A 13479-nucleotide genomic window follows, 5' to 3' on the forward strand; every position below is an offset into this window, starting at 1 on the left:
TAAAAATTTAAAAAGATTCTTTCTTAGCTTATCAAGCTCTTTATATATATACACATATATATATATATATACATATATATATATATATATATATATATATATATATATATATATATATATATATATATATATATATATATATATATACCAATATTGAAACATTTTAAGCCATTTCAATTTTTTCATGTGTATTGCTACTTTCAAATGACCATGTGTCAGAAAATAAATCATTATTTTTGTTAACTACTATGCAAAGATTAAAATGACTGACTTGCTTACAAAAAAGTCAAAATATATTCTGGTAGATTTAATTTTGTAATATTTAATTTTATTACAAGCTATTGCATTTTTAATTAAAAAAAAATTATTTGTAAGAAAAAAACTGTTTAAATTACAAACTCATGCCCATATATATATATATATATATATATATGTATGTATTAAAATGCCTGACTCCCCCTCCTCACACCAATAATAAAAAAAAAAAAAAATTGATCCCAAAACAAAACTGAACCAAGGATTTTTAATTAAGATTCAACTAACTAGTCAGGCTGGAGATAGTAAAAGTATCCACTGTATTTTTATATGGAAGCAATTGTTTAGTGTATTCATTTTATTCAAGTAAACGTTTTTTTTTTGTTTTTTTTATTTTTGCATTATTATTCTCATCTTGGTTGTTTGTTTTCCACAACATTTTGGTTAATGTAACCTCAGACTGTCCACAAGTGCATTCACACTTGATGTTATTAGTAAAAAAAAATTTTTTCCACCATTCACTAATAACATCCATTGGCCAAATGTTGCAGAAAAACAACCAAGATGAGAATAATAATCCAAATAATACAAAATAATTATCAATCCTCATCTCAAAAATATACAAACATCATATACATTTTTTTATTTTTAATTATTACTCAGTTCATTTACAAAAAGTCGAATTGTTTCACTCATTTTTTTTTTTTTTTTTTTATATTTAAGATTTTGTTAAAGGGAAAATTACTCCCAACTCGCATGTAGGTAAAAATGCACTTTCATATATATATATATATATATATATATATATATATATATATATATATGACTGAATTCATTCAAAATGTAATGCAAAAAAAAACAAAAAAGAACAAATAACATCTACATAAAACATGTGATACATTCAGTCGTGCGAGATAGCCTAGTGGTAGGGGGTCACACTTCTTACCATGAGGTTCCAATTTTGAATCTCGCTAGATTCAGCCACTCTGATGAGTCGTAGATGACGAAACACGTGTCAATGGATAATTATATTTTAAAAATAATAATAATAATAATAAATATATATATATAAATATATATATATATATATATACATATATATATATATGGCATTTGAAACTATGTTATCATTAGAATTAAATAAGCCTAGTCAGTTTTGATGTTAACATAGAATAGAGAGAAAAACTTTTGCATATAATATCTATTTTTTTAATAGATAAAATAGTTATCCATGGAAACATGCTTTGCTGTTACTGCAGCTCATAAGTGTAGCTGACTATGATAAGATTCGAACCTTTGAATGTGTGTGTGTGTGTGTGTGTGTGTGTGTACATACACACGGAAAGAGAAGAGGTGGAAGAGTTGAGGAGAAAGCGACACACACACAATGAATCATAGAATTCTCTATTTAAGAAATAAAAAGGGTACTTCTACAGTTTAATCAAGACATTAAAAAATGAAAATATCGTGGGGGGGGGGATTTATATTGTACATATCTGTCATGGAATGAAGTTCTCAAAAAAAAAAAAAAAAGAATTCAAGTAGTTTTTGTTTTTTTTTTTTGTTTTTTTTACACAGCAAAAAAACAATTTGTTATGATACCGAGCAAAAGGTAGTAATGTTTCGATTTTTAGGAAGAAAAGCTAGTATTTAAGATGGAGAGGGAGTGTCGGTGCTTTAAACTGAGTTATCTCCCCATGGCGTGTTCAAAAAATTCAAAGATGGCTACCTTCAACACGCTGTCATAAAAACGTGTTTTTCCACTGTAAAACAAAAACTACTCGATCAAATTTTTTTTTTTTTTTCAGAGATCTTCAGTAAAAAACGAATATGCACAATATAACTTTTTTCCCCGTTATTTTCATTTTTTTTAATGTCTTGATTAAACTGTGCAAATACCAAAAAAAGTATATCCATCTACGATATAATTTTTTCTCACATACCCGTGAAAGATTGCCAATAAATGAGGACACATTGAAATGATTCTTTGAAAGATTTGGGATAGAAAACCAACTTACTGGAAGTGAATGGAAGAATTTAATGTCAGCCAAGTAAAAATCTCCCTCCACTGTTTTGTTGACTTTTATATGCCGCACAGTACTATCAAAACTGCAAAGATAATAAAATAGTAAGTCAGAAAATAATGTTCAAACATCATTAGATTGAATTGCTTTTCTTTTTATTTATTTAAAAATAATTCACTTTAATTATAAAATGAAATTAATTTGTACATATTTGACTACAAAAAAAAAATTATGGTGCCTGTGTCTTATAATTGGATATCAAAAAAATTAATTTGAAGTCAAAAAATTAATTTGAAGTCAAAAAATAAATAAAAATAAAAGCACTATTACACACTGACTTGCATACCACACAGAAATGCTGCTTGTTTTGATGGTACCATTTCCATCTTTGAAGTTCTTCAACATTTTAGTTTTTTTAGTTTAAAATTAGGCCTTGAACAATCTTCATATTTTCTTCAATAGTGCTCAATTCATGACTATAGCTTGATCACCACATATTTTTATCAATAAGTGATGAAAATATATGGTAATTAAGCTACTTCTACTATACTTAAGAATCTTCTGTGTTTCACCCCCCCCCCCAGGGAATCATCAGGCCAAAATGCATTTTAGCCTGAGGATTCCCTACAGGTATGAAATGCAGAAGATTCTGTATAGTTTAAGTGCATCACATTGGCTCTACTCATGTATTGAACACTACTGAAGTAAATACTGAAAATCAATAAATAAAATATATCATATCTTATAACATGTTATCACATTTTATGTGTATAGATGAAATAATTATATATATAATTTTACTTATGTTTGAGCATTTTTTTGTTATGGCTTTTTAAAAAAAACGACAAATTTGTTTGTTTTGTTTTTTTTTTAAATTTGAAAATACAAAAATATTTTACCATATACTAAGTGACAACTCTCCTGCCCGTGTAGGGTTTTTGCTTTCTCGGATGAGATAAGTTCCGCTGTTCATGCCTTCTAATTTTCTGGTCGCTGTATCTCTCTCCATTGGCCCGACATACCTGGAGAATCCAAAGAACAATGTTTATATCAACATAAAAAGCAAAGAACTAAAATTTATAAATTAAAAATCGATAAACAAAAGCAAGAGATAGAAAACATTTTTGTCAAGCTCGATTCGAACCTTTGAATGCGTGTTTGTTTGAAATTAAATGCTTAATAAAAAAGAGAATTATTTTGTAAAACTTTTTAGAAAGCAAAATAGCAGAATGATTTTAAAATTATTCTAAAATTCTTATAATTATAAAATCAAAATGAATTCAAACTATGCTGTAATTCAATTAAAAATAATAAAAATTCAGTTTCTTGATAGGTTTCTTTGTAAAGAATTAAATACTTCATAATTGAATTTTAATTCTCTAAAAGTTAATCTATTAATAAAACTGTGGGTACCTGTTCAGAATTTCCCCAGATTAAAAAAAAAAAAAATAAAACACAAGAAAAATCTGCATGATCTATGTGTTGGCGACATAAAGAAAATATTGTATACTAAAAATCATAATTTGATCAGGTAGTTTTATTTTTAAAAACTAAAATCAAATTTTGTGCCCAAACAAACAGCAACTTTATCACGACGATATCTTGAAAACAAGAGAAATGACTCTAAATAACTCAAATCTGTTAAATTTTAGAAAGCCATTCTTAACATGGGGGCATTGGAAAAACTTCAGTTCACTTAAAACTGATTTTCTTGACAAAAATAAAACTACTTGATCAATTTACATGGTTTTTGTAAATATATTTTCTTTCCATCATGCATACATACAGTTCTTTTTTTTTAACATGGGGGAATTTTTGACAAGCACCAAATTGTGTGATCAATTTCTTGTGTGCCTGTATATGTCCCTTGCCTTGATATAACTTACATTTTTATTATTTACAATTTATTAATTATTTATTGAAATAAAATATGTAATAGTGTAAAGAATCAAAAATAACTATTTATAAATTCTATTTTTTAACAAGAAAATTTGTTTTTAAATTGTAACCCTTTTGAATGTCAAGGGAATTTAGAAGCATTTAAACTGTTGAATTAAAAGTAATTTCTAGCTTGATTTTTTTTTTTTTTTTTTTTAAAGAAATTCTCATACATTAAAAGATTTAAAGATTTGGAAGTTACTTACATTCAATAATTTTATAGATTAAAACAATATTACCTTATCAAAAGTTATAATTTTATAGCAATTGGGTTCAATTAATAATTTCATAATCAAACTATACTGTAATAATTAAATTTAAATTTCAAATTCCTACTTAAAAAAAAAAACTCCCAAGCAGATACAGCTACATTCTAATGAAGGTTTTTGATATACTCATTTGTGAAAAAAAAAAAAAAAAAAAAATCAGAATAGTTCTTTTTTTTTTCCCCCTTTTTTTTTTCTTAGTCATACTCCAAACATATCGCTTTACTGAAACAATGTATTTAAAATTATAAAGTATACATTATATAATGGTCTTATAATTACGATAGGTGAGATTCAGTTTATAAACTTTTGTAGAAAGATTGTTGAGCTATATAAAATATAGGTAGTTTAAATCAATAGTCAAGTAGAAAAGTCAAAACCCATTTTGTTATAAGATTTTACTATTTATGTATGACAAATGGCTCCTGCTGATTTTCTATTCATGTGATATCATGATATATTTAATTCGAGCAATCTGGGATTCTTATGTCAAGAATAAGAATCAACAGATTTTAATTTAGATGGACTGACATGCTCCTGTCTTTTTTTTTTAACACTAAAAATCTTTGTAAAAAATAAACAAGCTTTTTTCTCCCCATATTATGGGCTGAGATTTGGGGTAATTAAATAATTTGTTGATATATTTACTTTTCATTGTCATCCTTTTTTAGTAAACATCTATAAAATAAAACATTAAAAAAAAAAAAGATTTAAAATTATAAAAAATGAAATTTTTTTATTTTTTTAACTTTTTCTTTTTATGTTGAACTCATTTTTTAAAAATATTTTCCCAAGTCTATAAAAAAAAAAAAACTTGTTCATTTTTTACAAAGACTTATCAAACAACAACAAAAAAAAAACAAGAGCCATTTGTTGTGCACATAAAACTGATAATTATACAATTTTATAAAGAAGGAATAACATGTAATGATAAATATATTTATCAAGTTTTGTCTGATTAAAAAGTACAATAAGAAATGCAAGCTTGTGATATCTTACAAGCTCGAACATCAATGCTAGTAAGTAAATGGGTGCTTGTTTAGATTAGTGAACTTTGAAATCAATGCATTTCGGGTGAAAACATTAAATACTTAAAGGTCATACTGAAATTAGTATAAATTAAAAACTTTACAGAAAAAAATGATTCAGTAGAAAAATATTAGGTTGACAACTAAATTCTTGCCGGTTTTTAAATCTACATTTTGAAAAATAAAATAAGAACAACTACTTAATAGATGTATGATTCTCCACTCATATTCACAACTTTTTCCCAACATTCAACAAGATTCTCAATATATTTTTGATAGAAATCATTCGATTTTCACTCAAAAAATTCATAAAACCAAGCTGTCAGTTCTGCATCAATGTTAAACTTAGATGGCAAGAACTTTGTTGCCAACCCAATTTCAAGTAAAATAAAATTTATAGAATCATCGAGTTTTATTGTCTATTTTAATGTAAAGGACTAATTCTATATGACAAATTGAATTATCTCCCCTTGACTTAAATTAAGGGTCAACCATTTTTAAAGAGAATATAATTGTGGCTGATTTTTTTGTTAAAAATACTTCTAGTACATCTTCTTTTGGATCATTTTTCTTAATTCTTGGAATTTATGCTAATTTTGATATGGCATGTCAGTATGTTATGTTTTCATTAGAAATGTGTTTGTTTAAAAGATTAACAATCTAGACAAGCACCAGTAAATGGGTTTATGCGACACAGATAAACAAGGAATGATGGCTATTATTTTTTAGTAATGAAAACAGTGGACATTGTGCACCAGATTTACTAAGTGTCGTATTTAAAACAATATGTTAATTTTGAGAAATTATGTCACATAAGTATGGTTGGGATATTAGAAGGCAGTCCTGCTGTAAAACGTGTAATTGTTGGAGTAGCAAAAAGATATGAAGCAGGCAAGGGATTTGTACACAAAAGTGGAAATTTACTTATATATAATTTTATTTAAAAATAAAAAAATGTGATCAAAATTTAAAAAAAAAAAAAATATATATATATATATATATATATATATATATATATACAGGGTGACCCAAAAAAAAAACAAAAAAACAAAAGCTAAATGGAGGCCATCTAGAACATATGCTGTAGAACGGAGATAAAAAGAGCCAAAGACCCTAGTGTTTTGATGTGATGTTTTGAATATAATAAACTAGTTATGACCAAAGTTTCATTCCATTCAGACAAAACATTAAGAAACAGGGCCTAATTAGAGTTGGTGCCCGTTTTTTTTTTTGGGGGGGGGGGGTCACCCTATGTGTATTACAATAGAAAAATGTGAGCGTGACAAGTAATATGGTTAAGCTTAAACATGGAAAAGTTAAGGAATAGTTGTTAAAACTGGAAATGAAAAAGACAAGATATTCTAGTAAAAATAAATTTATAACTTAAAATATTGAAGCATTAAGAACTGATTATATAATGTTATAAATTGAATTTAAAAATTCTTAATGCTGCAATATTTTAAGTTATAGATTTATTATATGTTTTACTAGAATATCTTGTCCTTTTCTTTTCCAGTTTTAACAACTAGTCCTTTACTTTTCCATGTTTAAGCTTAACCATATTATTTTTCATGCTTGCATTGTTCCATTGTAATTCATGATTTTTCCTGGCTTCCAGTAAATTCACTTGTTCATTGTTTAATTTCAGTCTTATATTTTCCCCCCATAAACATAACATACATATATGTAATAACAATGTATGGCACTCGTCTGCTTTCAATAAAATCCTCCCAATTATCTCCCTTTCATTCTTTCATTCTCTGTATTTCACTCGTTAGTTCTCTTTTCACGGGAGGTGAATTGGTAGCAACAATAGTCGCTGAAGTGACTTAGGTGCTATGGAAACCAGTCATAAAACACGTTCACCTCCTTACGTTTTTTATTTTTTATTTTGATCACTAGTAAATTCATCATAACTTTTGTTTTATTGACCGAAAATTGAAAATCTTATTTTCCCAATATAGCTGAAAAGGTGATCTATGACTGTAATAATTGTTTGAAATTTGGTCAAAAAGTGAGTGAGCAGTGAAGCTTTAATAAAGTAGTTCTAAACAACTAAAACTGCCACTTAACCATATATTCAAACACTACTGTGTTTGAATAATATATATATAAGCTTCAATCAGAGTTGTAATATAGATCTTCAATCTGCGAAAAGCCGGCACAAAAACAAGATAAAGCTATTGTTAAAGAGATCTTGTGATTACATTGATAAATCAAATGTATTGTTTGATGCAATTATAAATAATGAAAATCAAAACTACTTTTAAAAACAAAAGGAGAAAAATTTATCAGTTGATGATGTTAGAGCAGACATTTCTTGATTATGAACAAGAGCTAAAATGTAAATCCATATATTTACCCTGATGAGTTCCTTAAGAAATGAAACAATCGCTTACTGGTCATAAGTATATTTTATACTACAACTAAGCTCTACTTATGTAAGTAAATATTGAAACAAAAATATATACATACTATATTATGGGAATATATATGAATAGAATTTTTATATATGTAGAGATACATACATAAATATAGATGGATGTGTGGTGGTTAAAAATAATGAATTTCTTCACATTTGAAAAAAAATATATATAGCCTCATGGAAGATAAAAGTATTGAAATTATTGGTGTTAATTTAGTTTTTAAGAATTCTGGTAGTCTTCAGTATTTTGGAATAATGCAAAAAAATGAACAACTTTGAAAACTTTATGAATAACTGGACATCAAAAAACATTTAAGTGTCTTGTTTTTCTTTTCCATAGATAAAATTTGAATGTATTATACATTTTGTTTTAGATTTAGACCGATCATATATTTTTTAGTAAAAAAAAAGAAAAAAAAAGGGAAGTATTATTAATGTAACATAATTCATTAAATTTATGTTGTTGTTAAATATTATATTGTTAGAAGAAAAAAAAGCTTCACTAGAATTAAAGTCTTATTTAATAATACATTTTCTAATTAAAATGATGTTGAAATAAAATTAACTTATTATAATTTAGATAAATTTGATAAATAACAGAAAAATAAGGAGGATAAAAATACAACTAAAAATACAATATTAAATATGTTTCTGAATTTTTTAAATGAGGATTAATTATTTATATTATTTTGATCCTCCAGACTATTGTTCTCATTTGGAGTCTTATTTTCACAATGTTTTGGTCAATGTAACCTCCAAATTTCAAAGAATTCACAAATGCATTTTGAGAATTACTTGCAAGGATCTGTGGCATAGTGGATAAAGCACTTTGCAAAATTCAGTTGTAAAGTTACATTTTTATGAAAGTTGAAGGTTCAATGCTCAGTATAGTAATACTCAAATTACGGTAGTGAATTACAAAAGATTTCTATCCAGTTATTACCGACAAAATGAAAGCATGCTTCCATGGGTTAAATAAAAGATTCTGTTCAAAATTCTGTGCAGATTCCAGAGTTCCACAAGATACATCTAAAGAAGGTAAAAGGTTACATTGACTGGAACGTTGTGAAAATAACACTTAAGATGAGAACAGTAATCCGAAGGATCCAAATAATATGAAAATTGAAAATGTTCACATGATACATTTGAAATTTACATAATAAGGACAGTTTTAAAAGTTGAAAATACAGAATCTCTAATTAATAATAATTATTTTTTGATCAAATTTTATATCTCCGACATGTTAAAACAAAAAGCAAGCAAATTCAATACTAAAAAATTAATACAAAGCTATGTATATCAAGGTTAGCAGAGAATAAACTACCTTCATATTTTTATCCTTGCCTCAAGACAGATGGTCTGAGAATATAATAACAATAATAAAAAAAAAAAGAATTTGTTGAAAAATAGCTTATTTACCTTCACCTAGCTTGACTAGGTAACATAAGTGGTAGATTTGACATACAAATCTTTTTATACAACAATGTTATTCTGCATCGAATGCACGCGATTGCTTTTTTTTTTTTTCATCAAGCCCATTCTATCTTCAATTCGAAAAGATGCCTCACTCCTAAACACACACCATAACAATTCTATTATTTATCTATATGCAGTTATGGTTCGCACTACGTTGGTAGAATGTCACGAAGATTGGACATCCGGATCAAACACATTCCAACAAAAAATTTGACATGCAAATTATTTACCATCTGATGTTTGGAATAATACCTATGTTTCAGCCATTGGTGAACATTTTATAAATAGCTGTTCTTGTCCAGTGTAGATTTATTAAACATTCTGACTAAGACACACTTGTCCTGTCACTTGAACATTCTAGAAATTATTTACAATGTAAATAGTTTCTAGAATGTTCAAGTGAAATATATATTGGAAGTCTTGGAGACCTCTTTGTAAACAAAAAGAAAATCACCTTGGACTTAATGTAGTTTCTGTTTGATTCTCCTTTACCTGTCTCCCCACCCCACTATATTCTCCATATTGTATCATAATTCCTAACTTCAATTTAATTCTGTTATTAAACTGGTTAGCTAGTCCTTTCAGTCATTTTATTATTTATCGTGTTTAAAAATAAATTTGATCTTTTATTTAGACATAATTTTGTACCACCTCAAAAAATATTTAATATATCTACTTTCATAACATGAAATAAAATATGTTGAATCGTTAGACATAAGATATATAAAATAAAAATAAATTATAAGTCTTACAAATTCTTTCATTATTTTGTTTACCTAGGTAAATCAACAATAGATCCTTTATAATTTATACCCTGTTGACATCCCTTTTCTCAGAAGAGTTCTTGAAAAATTTATTGACATAACTGGAAGGAATCCAAGTCAGCAGAAAATAGTGTTAGGACAAAATAGGTTCTGAATCTAAAATACTTCCTATTACTTCCAGTTTGGGTTAAAAATAAAAGTTTATAATACAATACAAAACCAAAATATTCAAACAGTTTCTATGATTATTTTTTATTATTTAGGAAGAACTGATATTAAATGTTTTTCCTTCTTTTTTTAAAAAAAAAATACTTAATAAAATCGATTTAAATTAATATTTAATAAAATTGAATTTATTCTAAAAAAATAAGATTTTATAAGCAAATTACTTTATTAATTATGTTAAAAATTACATAAAAATAATTTCTTTAACAATCCTAATACTTGCTTATCACACATATATTCAAAATTTATTTTACTATTTCCAAATTAAAATCGATTTCATTAAATATTTTTAATTAAAATCGTTTTCATAATTAATAGAAAAACATTTTTAAAATATATATTTAAAATAATTTTTCAGTGAAGAAGAAAAAAATAAATAAATAAATAAAAATCAAGCTATTCACAAAAAAAAGCAATTGTAACCAAAACTGGAAATAAAGTATTTTACATCTGGAATCTATTTTAGCCTCACATTGTTTTCTGTTGATTAAGTTGGAATTTCTTTTGTTAGACCTTATATATATATATATATATATATATATATATATATATATATATATATATATATATACACACTTAAAGATATTGAAAGGAATTAGATTACAGGTTAGTGAATCTAGTGGTTTCAAGTCTTACAAAATATTGGAAGGAAATATTTATATAAGATAATTTTTCAACTGAGGAGATGTACTTACATTGAAAATCCATGGATTGAGGAAATTAATTTAAACATTGTATTCTTTGGTTCAAACAATAAATTTTTATTTTGAAAAGTAATTATTTTTAAATGAAATTTGAATAAATAAACTCTACTTTTATTTATATTTATATACACACACACACAGTAATTATATATTTGTAGGAAAAAATTGCAATATTATTTTTGTATAGAAAATAAAAATTACAGAAAGTTAGTGGTATTTAATTGCTTTTTCAAATGAAGAAAAGCGCCTTTGTTATAAATGTTGCAAATGATAAGAAAAGCAGCAATAATAAACAATGTAATGAACATACATAAGTAATAAACGTAGCAATTGTTTAACAATAACAAAATAAAATTTAAAAAAATAAAAGATGGGCAATTTCACAAGCAAAGCAGGATCAGTTGGCTACAAACAATCAATGCGGATCAGATCAGAATAACAAAAATATTTTACATTATAATTTCTGATTCAAATGATTATAATTAATGAGTAGAAATTTGTGCTATTTTTTTATATCATAATCTTATGACTGAACATCTGTACATCGGTTTTAATTAGCAAAGTTTATATTCTTGTCCAGAATTCCTCATATATAAACAATTTTAAAGATCCAAATAGCATCGAAAAAAAAACAAAAAAAAACAAAAAAAAAACATTGATACTTGATTCTGACTAATAATTTTGCCCCCCTCCCCATTTCCAGCATACTCTTTTAAGAACATCAAAATGTCATTGGCTTCAGTTTGTTTGTGAAAAAATAAAAAATAAAAATAATTAATAAAATAAAAATTTTAAATAGATTAACAAAAAATAAATAAAAAAATCCGGTTAGGAAGATTTTTACAACAATTAAAATTTCAAATAAATCAAATATTTTAAAGAAAATAAATCTTTGCAGCTTAACTTCTCTCCCTTACATTAGTTGAGTTATTTTTCCCACTTCTTATCTATATTAATATCTTACTAGTGGGACCGGTGGAAATTCCACAGCAGTATCTTTCATATGCAATATATTGCTGCTGGGCATTCTGTAAGCATTCAGCGTGAATGGAGACCCCCACGATATTATTGTAGTCCTTTTGTTAAAGCTGTAAAGGTAATTATCCAAGTAATTTGGTTAATGTAGTGTCAGAATATATCTGGTTATTATGGTTTGTCTTCAATAACCTTATAGAAGTCAGTGACATCTTTTCAATTGTATGGACACCCGATACAAACAGAAACCTCACAATATCATTATACCTTAGATCCTAGCTAGAAGATTAAGAAGGTATATTTTAGTTTCATATACGGCTCAAAAGTAACATCTTTTTTCTATTGCATCTTAAGGTGATCAGGAGATCCTATTTATTAAAACAGAGGATAAAAGGTGATAACATACTATAAACTTAGTGTATCTGTATACTAATTTAATGTTCATAGTATAGTACGACCTTATAACCTCCTTTTTAATAAAAAGGGTCTCTCAACTGAATAATTTATAATCTGGAACCCATGACACACGTACGTACGTTAAAGGTACTACAGTATTCATATATAGACGATCGCTTTGCATGAATGTTTCTCACCTATACAAAATTTATGCATAATTGTTTTTTTTATTTTACTTTATTTTACAGTTATTTTTTAGTCTTACTTCTAATCTAAATTAATTTTAAAATGTGCAACAAATACTTTCATGCAATTTCTGTATTCTCATGTATCCAAGAAATTTTAACTGCCCCCTTCCCAAATAAACAGAGCATAGATGACCAACGAAAAATGTATTTTAGTTTCCAAAATCAAACTAATTCAAATAAGCAAACACAATTAGGTTATTAGACAAATTCAAGAATCAATCAAATCTTTTTTTAATGACTATGATTGAATTTATGAATGCATTAAACTAATAAAAATAGGTTGGCATGAACATTTTGCATTTCAACTTGCCGATATATGTCTGTACATGTTATTCATCAATCCAAACAAAGATTTTACTCGTTATAAAACACTCCTTGGTGTATGATTACTATTTCCTGTTCTTTTCAGTGTTATGTGACCAGTAGTTTAAGACTTAGAAAACACACACATACATATGTACGTACATCTACTGCTTTATTTATATAGATAAAACTACAAAAAATTACATCAAATTCAATTTTCTTAATACTGTGAGTACATCTCGAATTACTTAAAATATTTAAAATGAATACTACTTCGTTTTTAGTAGAGATGTTAAAACATTTCACAAGATTATAGGGAACTATATAATTACTAGTGTACAGCCTTAGTTAAAAATATTTTTTAAAAAAAATTTTCACCAGCATTAATATTGATATAAAATCATAGAATTATGCCAGTAATTTAATTTTTCGTATATAAATTATCATTTCTG

General features: G+C 26.1%; 1 protein-coding gene across 14 annotated transcripts in view; it reads right to left on the reverse strand.

The window, feature by feature from the left end:
* Window positions 1-13479, reverse strand: part of LOC145241382 (proto-oncogene vav-like) — a 347285-nt gene that overhangs the window by 18292 nt on the left and 315514 nt on the right. For all 14 annotated transcript variants that reach the window (XM_080104292.1, XM_080104290.1, XM_080104285.1 and 11 more), the window contains 2 exons: window positions 3179-3301; window positions 2274-2364 (listed from right to left, as the gene is read on the reverse strand). In XM_080104292.1, coding sequence (XP_079960418.1) covers window positions 2274-2364; window positions 3179-3301 — 214 coding nt within the window. The remainder of the gene's footprint in view (window positions 1-2273; window positions 2365-3178; window positions 3302-13479) is intronic.

The sequence above is a fragment of the Euprymna scolopes genome, chromosome 20, assembly GCF_053919585.1.
Source record: "Euprymna scolopes isolate OS-2025 chromosome 20, ASM5391958v1, whole genome shotgun sequence".
In the NCBI taxonomy this organism is placed as follows: Eukaryota; Metazoa; Mollusca; class Cephalopoda; order Sepiida; family Sepiolidae; genus Euprymna; species Euprymna scolopes.